This window comes from Erinaceus europaeus, chromosome 8 (genome assembly GCF_950295315.1).
Source record: "Erinaceus europaeus chromosome 8, mEriEur2.1, whole genome shotgun sequence".
Lineage (NCBI taxonomy): Eukaryota > Metazoa > Chordata > Mammalia > Eulipotyphla > Erinaceidae > Erinaceus > Erinaceus europaeus.
Window position 1 is genome coordinate 26,918,646 of NC_080169.1, and position 14,482 is coordinate 26,933,127.

Sequence of the window (14,482 nt, forward strand, 5' to 3'; positions counted from 1 at the left end):
AAAAAGAAGAAGAACTAAGGGTAAGTGGAAGGCATAGGAGAGTTGAGTACTTAATAACTAACCAAAAGTTTGGTGTAATATTTAACTAGTCAGTTTTTGGACAGTTATGTAACACACCCCTCTTTAAAAATTAGATCATATAAATACTAAAAATAGAATGGATTGAATATAAATTTTTTTATTGTTAACATGCTTGGGAAAGTTTTAAAATTTATTTGAACTTTGTGTGTCAAAATAAAGGACTGACCTTCATAGCCAGATCCAAACAGATTAGTCACCCTTAACTCCAGCAGCAGATGAAGGCAGAGAGGTTTGTGTTTGAGGAATATGGGCCAGGACTATCGAAATAGCTCAGTTGAATAATGCACAGTTTTGACATGTGTGTGACGCAGGTTTTAGCCTGCCCCCCACATTGAAGGAAGTTTCAGTGTTGTGGTAGGTCTGTCTCTCCTCCCCCATCTTAAAAAAAACTACTGGGATGGATGTCAGCCAAGCTGAATGCTATGGAGAGGAAAGGGATACTACCTCTTTCAAGCCAGCCTGTGATATGCCTTTAGAGTCTTTCTAGTCAAATCCCCTGTCATCTCTCAGGTTCCAGCAATGGGGAAGTAGCTATTATCTCCAGGCCTTACCATAATGTGTGGTGATTCTTAACACCCTAGCCCAGATTTAATCACTGGCCAGCTATGTGATTGGACATCACTTAACTTCTCAGACATGTTTTTTTTTTCCTCTATAAAACAGAAATAATACTCTCCCGTCAGACTGTTGATTGTGTGAGGCTATGCATATGGGAAACTCTATACTGCTTGTAAGTAGTATTGACTCAACAATGATTATGGTTTTAATTGCTAACATAATAATAAATGATATAAAACTTCTATTTCCCCCTTAGTTTATCATGCCATGTACTCATTTTGTTTTCCAAGCCTTTAGGGTTAGACTAATCCCTCATTCCATCATCTTCCCCTCAAATAGTAATAATAATAATAATAATAATGAGACTTTAAAAAGTTGTAGTAAAGTATATAACATAAAATTAGCTTTTTTTTTTTTGCCTCCAGGGTTATTGCTGGGGCTTGGTGCCTGCACATGAATCCACTGCTTCTGGATGCTATTCCCCCCCTTTTGTTGCCCTTGTTTTATCATTGTTGTGGATATCATTATTGTTGTCATTGATGTTGTTGTTGTTAGATAGGACAGAGAGAAATGGAGAGAGGTTGGGTAGATGGAGCAGGGGAGAGAAAGATAGACACCTGCAGACCTGCATCACTGCTTGTAAAGCAACCCCCCTGCAGGTGGGGAGTGGGGGTCTCGAACTGGGACCCTTATGCTGGTTGGTCCTTGTTCTTTGCGCCATGTGTGCGTAACCTGTTGCACTGCTGCCCAACCCCCAAAATTATCTTTTTAAAGTATCTTTTCAAGTAATATAATTCAAAAATATTTAGCTCTTTCTTAATATTATGAATTATAATTCCAGAACATCTTAATGACCCTGAAAGGAAAACTCATAGTTAGTTATTAAGTAGTTCTAGCCCATTTTCCAATTATGTTAGAAACCTCTAATTGGTTCTCTATTTCTGTGGACTTGTTAACTCTCGGTATTTCATATAAATGAAAATGTAAAATATTTGGTGTCTGACTTCTTTCACTTACCATAATCTATCCTCCCCCTTTCTTCTTTTTCTTCCCTCCTACTCTCTATCTCTCTCTCCCTCCCTCCCTCTCTCTTTTTAAAAGTTTTTAAATTTGTTTATTTTCCCTTTTGTTGCCTTTGCTGTCTTTTTATTGTTGTTGTAGTTACTATAGTTGTTGTTATTGATGCCGTCATTGTTAGATAAGACAGAGAGAAATGGAGAGAGGAGGGGAAGACAGAGAGGGGGAGAGAAAGACAGACACCTGCAGACCTGCTTCACTGCCTGTGAAGCGACTCCTCTGCAGTTGGGGAGCTGGGGGCTCGAACCAGGATCTTTACACTGGTCCTTGTGCTTTGCGCCACGTGTACCACGGACTCCCCCTCTCCTCTCTCTCTCTCTCTCTCTCTCTCTCTCTCCCCCCCCCCCCCCACCAGAGCACTGCTCAGCTCAGGCTTATGGTGGTGCTAGGAATTGAACCTGGGGCCTCAGACCCTTAAGCATGAGAGTCATTTTCAGAAGACAGAACTAGAGTGATGTTTTCAAGATTCATCCATGTTCTAGCATATAATGGCAGTTAATCCTTTTAAGGACTACTTACTTAGTTATTTATATGAGAGAGAGAGGGAGGGGGAGGGGGAGAGAGAGAGGGAGAGAGAGAGAGACCAGAACATTGATCATCTTTGATATTTAGTAGTATTGGGTTAGGGAGGTTGGACCTGAAGTCTCAGATTTATAAATCGAGTGCTATACCACTTAATATTTCCTGGCCCATATTTTATTTCTTTTACTTATTGAGTAGTAGTCCACTGTATGAACATATTGTCTTAGTCCATTTGGAATGTTGTAACAAAATGCCAAGGACAAGGTGACTTATAAACAATGAAAATTTATTTATCATAGTTCTGGAAACAGCAAATCTGTGATCAGGGCACTACCGTGGTCCAATGAAGGTCTTCTTCAGGTTTCATATTTTTCATATCTTCATGTAGTTGGAAGAAGCCATAGAGCTCTTCTGTAATCTCTTCATGTGTCTACTCTCTCATGGGAAGGACAAAGACACCTACCAAAGACCTTGACCCACTAATACATGCTGTCACTTTGTGGATTAGGATTTCAGCATATGAATTTGGGAAGGGACACAAACATTCATCAGTTGATTAACATTTGGGATAGAAGCAGAGAGAAATTAAGAAAAGAGGGGGAATAGAGAGGAAGAAAAAAAAGAGAAATGCCTGTAGCACTGCTTCACTGCTTGTGAATCTTTTCTCTTGCAGGTGAGGACTGGGGACTTGAACCCAGATCCTTGTGCATGGTAGCATGTGGATTCTACCCGGTGCATTGCTGCTTTCCCTCCTCCCCCTCCCCCATTTGAATTTTATCTACCATTAGCAATTGTAAATAGCATTGTTGTGAACATTCTTGTATAAGTTTACCTGCTTACAGTTCCCTGGGGTATCTACCCTAGAGTGGAATTGCTGGACCATATGACTCTACATTTAACTTTTTGAGAAACCTCCAAACTGTTCTTCCACCATAGCTATTGTTTTACTTTCTCACCTGCAATATCTGAGCATTTTAGTTTCTCCCCATTCTCTCCAACACTTGGTATTTTCTGTTTTGTTTGTTCACAGCTATCATGATGAGTGTGAAGCAGTGTTTCATTAAGGTTTAAGGTCACTTGGCTAATTTTATGTGTTTCAGGATTTAAATTTCTTTATTTGTTTATTTATTTTGCTAGAGCACTACTTAGCTCTGACTTATGATCATGAGGAGTATTGAACCTGAGACCCTAAAACCTCAGGCATAAGTCTCTTTACATAACCACTATGCTATCTTCCTGACACAAATGGTTTCATACCTGTCATATTGGGAAAAAAAAAACTATTAAAAGAAAAAAAAAGCTACCTACATATAATTTCAGATAAAGAGAGTATACAGCTTCTTTTTCTTCTCAACCTTTAAGGTAGCTAAGCACATGACACTGTGATTTATATTACAAACAAAACTACTGCTTACAATCAGTGGCTAACTATGAATGACGTCTCTGATATTCTTTGTGATTCCTTTTTCTATTTGTTTCTTTGAAGGTTTTCCTCTGTTTCATCCAAAATGCTTTTAAAACATACCGGATAAGAGCTGAGCCACCTGCCTGTGTGGGACTTCATTCCTCTCTCTGCTGATTTCTGATGGCATTTTGACTGCTTCAAGACCAAGTGACCAGCTGCTCATGATGACTGATGAAAAGAGCCTTGGGGTGTCCCAGAAGTTGGTCTCACCTTCAAGAAGTACAAGTAGCTGCTCTTCCAAGCAGGGAAGCCGACAGGTAAAGTTTCATGGAAATTTAAACCACCTAGAAATTTGCAGATTAAACTGTGTACATTTATTTAGGAAATCCTCAATTTGTACAGTGCTTGCTTTCAATCATATCTTAATTATAGGGAAAAGAGTCAATTTTAGATAGTTTTAATAATGTCATTTGATTGCCTACCAGATGGAAAGAACTGTATCTGGGTCTTTGCATTTTTTGCTTCAATTTTTGCAACTGTTCACAAGCACAGATATTAATATCCCTATTTACTCCATTATGAGGAAGCTGAGTCAGACCGACTGAGTTACTTGCCCAAGGTCACACAGTTAGTTAAGTGACAGAGCATGAAACCAAAGCTTGGTCTGACTCCAAGACCCACTCTTTCCTTTATAACCTGCTAACCAAAACAAACGAACAAACAAAGTCATGTTTCCAGTAACTTTCCCCTCACCCTTTTCCATTCCTTTACCAAATCATTTCTGACAACTCCCAACCACAAAGTTTTTTGATAGTGATTTTGAGTATACCTACTTTTACTCTTTAAGGGGTGAGGGAAATGAAACAACACAGAAGCAGTCAAAAGAAATTAAAAAGAAAGGAATGAAACAAAGAACAGGATAATCAACTCCTAAATAACGGTTAGCAAATTGTGTTTTCTTTCTTGTTTTCTTTTTTTAAATCTTTTTCTTTCTTTTTTTAATATTTATTTTATTTATTCCCTTTTGTTGCCCTTGTTGTTTTATTGTTGTAGTTATTGTTGTTGTCGTTGTTGGATAGGACAGAGAGAAATGGAGAGAGGAGGGGAAGACAGAGAGGAGGAGAGAAAGATAGACACCTGCAGACCTGCTTCACTGCCTGTGAAGCGACTCCCCTGCAGGTGGGGAGCCGGGGTTCGAACCGGGATCCTTATGCCAGTCCTTGTGCTTTGCGCCACCTGCGCTTAACCCACTGTGCTACAGCCTGACTCCCCTCTTTCTTGTTTTCTTTGCTAACTTATCTCTTGGCAGAGTTTGTTGGTTTTACATCATTGGCAGTAAATATACAGTAACCATTATAATTCTTCTACTTTCGGTTAGAAAATGGGCTGCCAAAAAGCTGTAGGTATACAACTAAAGTGGTCTCTGGACATTTCCAGCATCTGAGGGCTGCCTTGCCCGCATAGGAAACACCGACCTAACAGTCCAGAGGTGATCTTATTTACAGATTTAGAAGCAGCAATCAAGCCACCTCCCACATTAGACACAACTGTACATTTATGAGATATCAGACAGCATCTCCATTTGAGCTTGGCCAAGGACAGGGAATTTGCCACCTTGCACTATTTTTTTTTTCCCTGAAATTAGAATCTATGACTTAGGCAAATTACATTTTGCCACAGATCTGACATTTGGTGGGAGGGGCCCTCCAGCATCTGCCCTGAAGGTTTAGAAAAGGAAATTAGTCCTTGGCTAATACAGCATGGTTTCATGGCAGTTCTAGTTTGATAAGAGTAGTAGTGCCAACACTCTTTGTCAGCTTCTTTACCTCAGCTACCATTCTGGGGTTAGAGTTTAATGTGTTATCTTCCTTTAGTGCTTTGTACCAGGTCCATTCATTGTTGTCCTCCTTGCATAAAAGGAGAGAACAAGTTCATTGAAATAGCAAGTGCTTATAGTACCACAGGAACTGGAGCAGTACAATGTAATACTCAGCTTGATTGCTACACACTTCTTTTTTTTTTTTTTTTTTCCCTCCAGGGTTATTGCTGGGCTCGGTGCCTGCACCATGAATCCACCGCTCCTGGAGGCCATTTTCCCCCCTTTTTCTTGCCCTAGTTGTTGCAGCCTCGTTGCGGTTATTATTGCCATTGTTGACGTTGCTTTGTTGTTGGATAGGACAGAGAGAAATGGAGAGAGGAGGGGAAGACAGAGAGAGAGGGGGAGAGAAAGATAGACACCTGCAGACCCGCTTCACCACCTGTGAAGCGACTCCCCTGCTGGTGGGGAGCCGGGGGCTCGAACCGGGATCCTTACGCTGGTCCCTGCGCATTGTGCCACGTGCGCTTAACCCACTGTGCCACCGCCCGACTCCCTGCTACACACTTCTTAATGTGATACCTGAAATTGATTGATTTGGTTTTCACAGAGCATATCTTGAATTTACACAGAGAGAGACAGAAGAATGAGTTTGATGCCTCAACTACTCTTTTTTCCACTTAGACTAATTGGTTATACATCAAAAGGTCTTTCCTAGAAATAATATTTTCCTTATTAAGCCAGTTCTGTTTACTACTGTCTGCAAAAGACTTTTCATTTCTATTTTGTGCCTAAGGTGTAAATGGGGTATAATTGTGATTTTTAGCACAGAGGCAAAGAACCTAGTATGTGGTTTATTGTGCAGGCCTTAGAAAATGAGCAAAGGCATCTTCATTAGTTGTATTCTAGAAAATGATAAAACCCCCAAATAATTACTTAAAAAAATTTTTATGTTGTATTATTTATTCACTTACTGGGTAGAGACAGAGAGAACCTGAAGGAAGGAAGGAAGGGAGGGAGGGAGGGAGGAAGGAAGGAAGGAAGGAAGGAAGGAAGGAAGGAAGGAAGGAAGGAAGGAAGGGTTGGGCAGTAGTGCAACTGGTTAAGCCCATGTGGTGAGAAGCACAAGGATCAGTGTAAGGATCCAGGTTTGAGCCCTGGCTCCCTACCTGCAGGGGAGTCGATCCCAAGCAATGAAACAGGTGTGCAGGTGTCTCTCTTTTTCTCACCCTCTCTGTCTTCCCCTCCTCTCTCCGTTTCCTTCTGTCCTATCCAACAACAACAACATCAACAATAACAATAATAATAACTACAACAAAAATTTTAAAAAGGGAAAATAAATAATAAAAAGAAAAGAAAGAAAAAGACACCCTCAGCACTGCTTTACCACTTGTGAAGCCCCTCCCACAGCAGTTGGGGACTTGAACCCAGGTCCCTGCACAAGATAACATGCACTTGAATAAATGCACCAACACCTTGGTCCCAGCTGTCAAATAATTCCTATAGTTGTAGTCTATGAATGTTCTATTGAAAAGTACGGAACAAAAGTCAGAAGTTGTTTTGATTAAACTGGCTTATATTCACACTGGCTCTGCCTTCTGCTCACTAAGTGATCTTACCAGGTTATTTAAAACTTCTTGGTCTCCGTGTTTTAGATGTGATGTTTGCATAAGTATGCTTAGTTGTGAGAGCTGAATAAAATATAATCATAAATCACCTAAGCTAGCACATGCTATACAGTGGTCAGTAAGTATGGATTAACTGAATGAATGAATAAAGTCTCGGCGAGGTAGGAAGATTGCTATGCACAAAGCTCTGAAGATGTACTAAATAAGCTCAGGGATATCTGAGTGGGAGAGAGAATTGCTATTTCAAAGCTTGTCAAATATGAGTAACTTCAGTTTCCTCTTGTCTTTTCCCACTGCCCCCTTACATTTCCTGCTAGAACTTTCAAAGTAACACATTTCGGGATCCAAACTGAGCTAGATAAAAAGAAGAGAATAAAATTCATTGAGTCTTATATGCCATAAGCTTTTTTTTTTGTATTCCAAATCAAAAAGTAATGAGAACTTATTATTAAAAGACCTTGTGCACAGAGGTGTGAAGCTGCAGAAGATAAGACAGACTACTAGAAATAAATCAACTCTGGGGAAACTAGAGTCTAAAGAGAACACAGGCTCCACACTCTTTGATGTGTTATCATTTGCTATGTAAGTCAAGAATCAAAAAAGCAGTCCTGCTAAAATAATTGACAGATAAAAGAATTAGCAGGTGCTTTGCCCATGATTGTAGGGGATTTGAAATATAGAGTTCTATTGCTAGGCAAGGTGCCATCAATTATATAATTTTTAAAAATATTTATGTATTGATTCCCTTTTGTTGCCCTTGTTGTGTTATTGTTGTATTTATTGTTGTTATTGATGTCGTCTTTGGATAGGACAGAGAGAAGTGGAGAGAGGAGGGGAAGAAAGAGAGGAGGAGAGAAAGATAGACACCTGAAGACCTGCTTCACCGCTCGCTGCTTGTGAAGCGACTCCCCTGCAGGTGGCAAGTCGGGAGCTCGAACCGGGATCCTCACGCAGGTCCTTGTGCTTAGCGCCACGTGCGCTTAACCCGCTGCGCTACCGCCTGACTCCCGATTATATAATTTTGATTCCGTTATCCTCCCTATGCCTGGGCTAATGTAAGGTGACATTTGTGCTCTCCTTGAGTCACCTGATGGTGATTTATTTATACAGGCTATTAGATTATACTGCACTCCAGAGAGTTTGGGCTGGCTGGGCACAGCACCAGAAACCATAAGAATGATACAGTTGAATGGGGTAGAATTTACCAAGGTGAATAAAGCTTACAGTGAATACTAGGTGCTTATAATTTCAGCTGTTCACAAAATGAAAAGGCTTAGTTTTGTTTATGTCTTTAAATCCATCATGTATTTAGAAACACTGAGATTTACCTGACTTTTCTAAGTATTAGCTATTTGCATGTCCCAAGAAAAACCAGTGGAGAGAGAGGAACTTGGAAACGTCACCTTTATGTCACACTGTTTTACCTGCTCATCAAAGAGGAGAGGTAATGAGTGTGGATTTAGGTGGTCTGAAATTCAGCCTAAGGCTTTTTATAAGCTCTTTGCCCTTGTGCAAGTTACCTAATTCCTCTATGCTATGATATCTTGTCAGGTTGGACAAATTGCTCAGTTAGAGGAGAGCCTGCGCATATAATAAGAACTACATGCAGGTTTTCAACAAACAAAGCATTTGCTTATCATTAAGCAGGAGTCCTTGGAGCCCACAAGGAGTCCTGCAGGGTAACTGTTGGCCTGCTTCATCCTTTCAACTGAAGGTGACACAATGCAGAGTCAGAAGGCTTGGCTTCTGCCTAAGCTGCATTGAGAGGAAGAAAGAGGAACCCTGGAAATTAACACCAACCCAGTAGCATCTTTAAGGCTCATTTTATTCTCTTTTACTGTCCTCTGAAGTCTCAACACAACCCAGTGAGTTGTTGCTTTGTGAACTTTAGGAAGAAAATATGACCCAGAGATTTTGCCTACTTGGAGTCATTTAGCTAGTACAGGATAGGAAGTAAACATCCACCTCTTTAGAAAATATAGGGTTCATTTTTTTCAGATGTTAGAAGTAAGCCTTCTTTAGAAATGTGTTTGAGTTTTTTGTGCTGTAATACAAATAATAGTTATTTATTGTAGGTGGGGACCCTGGGCTTGAACCTGGATTCTTGCACATTGTAACATATACACTCAACCAGGTGTGCCACCACCCTGCCCCTCTGACCTTACAGCTGTGTCTCCTTTGTACCCGTCACAAGCCCAGGTGGCAACTAAAATTGCTTCCTGTCTGTTCCCCTTCTAGTTGAGTCACATTTCTGTCACATCTCTAGCCTAGTGATCCCTTTTGTTCTGTGTTGTGGACTGAATGATGACAATCCCCCCCACCCCCTTCCCTTGCTATACACAAAGATATATCCACATTCTAATTCCAACACTTCCATTCTAAGAAGTGTTACCTTATTTGGGGGGGAAAATATATATATATATATCTTCAAAGATATGATTAATTTAAAGATCTTGACATGAGATGATCCTGGATCATGCAGGCTGACTCTAAATTCAATGACCAGCATTTATAAGAAATATTGAGACGATTGACACGAGGGAATCATATGAAGGTAGGGACAGAGAGAGGAGTGACAGCAGTTACACGCCCAACAGGTGCTGCACGGTAGCTACTAGAAACTGGAAGAGTCAGGATGGTTACTATGGACAATTTGTGTACACCTCAAATCTACATGTTGAAATCCTAACCCTGTTATTTAGAGGTGGGTTATTTAGGAGGTGACATTTAAATGAAACAAAGACATCCTATCCTGTAGTTTTCAGATCAGTCATGGCCCTTCTCAGCCCTTGATTTTGACCATCTGATCTCCAGAACTATTGAAGGATACATTTTTATTATATATATTTACTTTTTGGTGGTGGGGAGATGATGCTGTTGTGTGTGTGTGTGGGGGGCTTACACATGTGCCATTCCACCACTCTTATCAGACTTTTTTTTTTTCTTCTTAGTTTTTGGTAGATGGGGCTGGGGCATGGAACACTCAGTTAAGTGAAACATTACCAAAAATGAGGATCCAAGTTTGAGCCTCCTCTCCCTACCTCCAGGGGAAAGCATTACAGGTGGTGATGCAGGTCTGAAAGTGTCTCTCTTCTTCCCTCCCCTCCCTTCTCAATTTCTCTCTGTCCTATCAAATACATTTTTTTTTAATTAAAGGAAAAATGGCCGTCAGGCAGGAGCAGTAAATTAGTTGTGCAGGCACTAAGCCCAGCAATAACCCTGGTGGCAATAAAAAAAAATTGAGATGTAGGTACGGTGGTGGTGCACCTGGCTGAGTGCACATGTTACAGTGCTTAAGGTTCAAGGCCCCAGTCCCCACCTGCAGGGGATAAGCTTTGCGAGTGGTAAAGCGGGTCTACAGGTGTCTCTCTCTCTCCCTCTCTATTTCCCCCTGCCTTCTCGGTTTCTGGCTGTCTCTATCCAATAAATAAAGATTATTAAAAAAATACATAAAATAAGAACCTTAACAAAAAAACATGAGATGAGAAGAGGGAGACAGACAGGGAAGGAAAGACAACTCAGCACTGTTCCATCACTCATGGAGTTCCTTTGGGGTAGTGTGCATTGTGTTTTCATTTGGTACTAGGTGCTCAAATCCAGGTCCTCACACATGGTAAAATGTGTTTTCTAGCTGGTGAGCTGTCTCTCTGCCCAGTGTGTGTGTGTGTGTGTGTGTGTGTGTGTGTGTGTGTGTGTTTTAAGCCACCAAATTCGTGGTGATAATGATAGCTTCGAGAATCTAGAAACCTTGCTTCTCACTCCGTCAGGTCTTTGTTGAGTTCCTCCACTGCTCCCTCATGAATTCACTCGTGAATTACCCCCCCTCCTGAAGTGGGAATAGGAGGCTTGAACCTAGCTTCTTGTGTATGATTTTGTGTGTGTGTGTGTGTGTGTGTGTGTTGCCAGATGTCTTACCACCTTGTCCTTAGACAGATATTTAACTAATATTAATAATCTACAAATAATTTTGAGGAACTAAAACATTACTAATGTAATTATCACCCTAAGTGTTTAGCAAGATATCAATAGGGTAGAAATAATCACTATAAGGGATTGGGTGGTGGCCCACTGGGTTAGGCCCACTTAGTACAAAGTGGTTCGAGTTCCCCAGCTTCCCACCTGCAGGGGGTCGGTTCACAAGTGGTGAAGCAGGCCTGCAGGTGTCTGTCTTTTTCTCTCCTTCTCTGTCTCCCCTCCCCTCTCAATTTCTCTCTGTCCTATCCAACAAAATGGGAAGAAAAAAAAAATGGCCATAGGGGCAGTGGATTCATAGTGTAGACACAAAGCCCCAGCAATAACCCTGGAGGCAGAAAAAAAAAAGAAATAATCACTATATTGATCTTAATATTACCCTAATTATAAACCATCTGTAGGCAACACAATCAGTAAACATTTTTCTCTTCATTGTAAACCCAAGATGGAAATGGTCTTAGTTGGAATCACCTACAGAGTTGACAGTTCACTTAGTTTTTTTTCCTCCTAATTTTCAGTATCAACTGGTAATTACTTTTTTTTTTCTCTCTACTTCAACTCCAGAACTTTCTCAGAGATTCTTCTCAAAAATCGAGGGCATGTGCTCTCACTAAGTAATTATGGAGCCAGTGTTTTTGTTCTGCGACTACCTAAGGAATTCAAAATTAAAACATTGGTGGCAGTGGTGGGGTGGGGGCTGAGTACCTGCATCTTCGCTTCTCCACCCCTAGTATGTGATGGAGAGAGAAAGGACAGTGGTAGTTGAGGGTCATGACTGCACTTCTCCATAGAACCTGCAGAATCTGAGTCAGCATTTCCTTTATCAGTTTCCTTTTCCCTCCCTCCCTCCCTCCCTCCCTTCTTTCCTTCCTTCCTTCTTTCTTCCAGAGTTATCGCTGGGCTTGGTGCTGCACTACAAATCCACTGCTCCTGGAGGGTATTTTTTTCCCTTTTATCATTTTTATTATTGTTGTTATTGCTGTCATTGTTGTTGGATAGGACAGAGGGAAATCAAGAAAGGGGAAGAGAAAGATAGACACCTGCAGACCTGCTTCACTGCTTGTGAAGCAACCCCCCTGCAGGTAAGAACTGGGGTCTTGAACCCAGATCATTATGCCGGTTCATGTGCTTTGTGCCATGTGCACTTAGCCTGCTGTGCTACCACCCACCCAGCCCCTCAATTTTTTTTTTTTTTTACTGGAGTGCTGCTCAGCTCTGACTTATGGTGGTGCAGTGGGTTGAACCTGGAGCCTCAGTCATTATAGTCTCTTTGCATAACTATTATGCTGTCTACCTCTGCCTGTTTTCCCCTTTGCTTTAACCTTCTCTTTTAGATCCTAAAATGATCTAAAGTTCTAGAGTTGAGGCTAATGCCACTGGAAGAGGCCTCTTAGCTTGTTTGTGCTTTAAGAGACATTACTAGGCAATATTTATTATAGTTACTATACTTGTATTATGTCAAAAATACAAGGTGAAATCCACTACTGTCTTGATAAAATTTTAAGTGCACAATACAGAACATAGTTAACTACTGGCCTGATGCTGTATAGTAGGTCTCTAGAACGCATTCATCTATCTTAACACTTTATGCCCATTTAAGAAGACATGAGCTTAGAAGATTTGGGATCTCAATTATTCTGACCTCCTTCCTAGTCCGGGAATCTTTTCTGTAGTACCTCTGCCTGCCTCTGCCAAAACTCCCCAATTACTAGGGAACTTGTTTTATCATACAGCAGCTCATTTTGCTGTTGCTCTAGTTATTAGATAATCAGACAATCCGTCCTTTATGCAAACTGGAATCCAGAGACTTTTTTTTTTTAGCAGCAGATAGGCAGAGAGAGAGATTATAACATTAAGGTTTCCTTTAATGAGGTGAAGCTAGTTTCAAGTCTAGGTCATGCGTGTGGCAAAGCAACATACTGTCCAGCTGATCTGTTTGTCCCAGAATCCAGAGACTTTTAAACTTTCAACTTCTGGTCCTGGTTTTCTCCTCAGGCCCAATCAAGTCAAATTTCAATTCTTTGAGACAGCCTGGTCTACTAGAGTGCCATTCTAAGTGGGCCTGTGGCCCAGTAGCAGCAGCAGTGTCACCTGTCCAAAGTTCATGCCTCACCTCACACCTGCTGTCACTGTCAGACCTGATTCTGAGTTGAGGGAAAATTGTTGAGAAACATGTACTACAGCCCTCAGTGACTGAAAAATAAGTACAGAATTGGCCTGATATCTGTTAAGGCTGCCATTACACTGACTGAAATTCTACTGTAGTATTTACTATAGTAAATCATAAAAGATGATACTGATGACTTTAGAAGATCATAATGCATTAACAATTATTAAAGACATGTTAAATCATGATTTAATGTCGTGTATCAGTGGTTTTTAAAAACTATGAATAGACTAAATAATCAAAATGATCTATACTCCAGGTCATGCCAAGAAGAGACAGCCATAGAATTTCCTCCCACAGCACCCGTCTGCTGCTGAGAGAGTGAAAGTTTAGGTCATTTTCTATTTCTGACATAACTACAACAGCAGTGATAGGGACACCAGCATTTGAAAGGTGCAAAGAATATGTTCACTGTGGAAACAGCTGTGCTGGAGGGAAATGCTTTCAGTTCGTGCACTCAGCAATATGGAAATGAACTTTGCCAGCTCATGAGCATGAACAAGTGCTTAGCTGCCTTCCCAAACACAAAGCAGCTTTCTATATTTGGCACTTTCAGACATTGAGTAAAACAGACTGAGTTTAATGCAAGATGACAGTGCCAGACGGTCTTCAGTTAAACTCAACCAAAAACTTTAAAAGGCTGCTTTCACCAGACCTAGACATATTTCACTCTCTACACCTGATGTTTATCTAAAGCTTTAAACCCAACACCTCTGGGGTGGGACATTAGGCCCACTGTATTGGGCTAAATTAGCATGGCTTTGATCTCTCCTGGGCCAAGTCCATCAGTACAGTGTGTCTCAGGAGATTCAGCCCAAGGTGCATGTCCTACTTGAGGGTTATCTAGTCCTCAAAGCTCAGTAGAGCTTCTCCCTGACACCTGCTGCCTTTAGCCAATAGAAACTAACATCTTTGCTCTTTTTTCCCCTCTCTCTTCTGAATACTGATTAATTCTAGTTCGTAACGTGATTAAAGTCTCTCATCTCGAGGGCTCTGTAAAGCCCTTTTTATTACCCTTCCTTGCTCAGTAACTATGTGTTTTGGGCTTCTGATCCCACAAGTAGTGAAATTATTAAAAATAAGAGCATAAGAAGGAGGAGGAGGAGGAGGAGAGAAATAAGATTCTGTCTCATGGAACTCACATTCTAGTTAGAATAAGTGAGTCTTGTGTGAGCACTGAGGAGGGAGAGAACTTCTGCCCCCCCCCCTACAAAAATTAAAACTAACAGTGAATCCACCCAGCTAATAAGTAGAGG

At 40.9% G+C, this 14,482-nt stretch overlaps 1 protein-coding gene across 6 annotated transcripts in view; it reads left to right on the plus strand.

Moving 5' to 3' along the window:
- The window catches only part of OSBPL3 (oxysterol binding protein like 3), a 262,596-nt gene that overhangs the window by 114,731 nt on the left and 133,383 nt on the right, over nucleotides 1-14,482 (plus strand). For all 6 annotated transcript variants that reach the window (XM_060196082.1, XM_007529051.3, XM_007529053.3 and 3 more), the window contains exon 2: nucleotides 3,725-3,960. In XM_060196082.1, coding sequence (XP_060052065.1) covers nucleotides 3,865-3,960 — 96 coding nt within the window. In that variant the 5' untranslated portion in view covers nucleotides 3,725-3,864. The remainder of the gene's footprint in view (nucleotides 1-3,724; nucleotides 3,961-14,482) is intronic.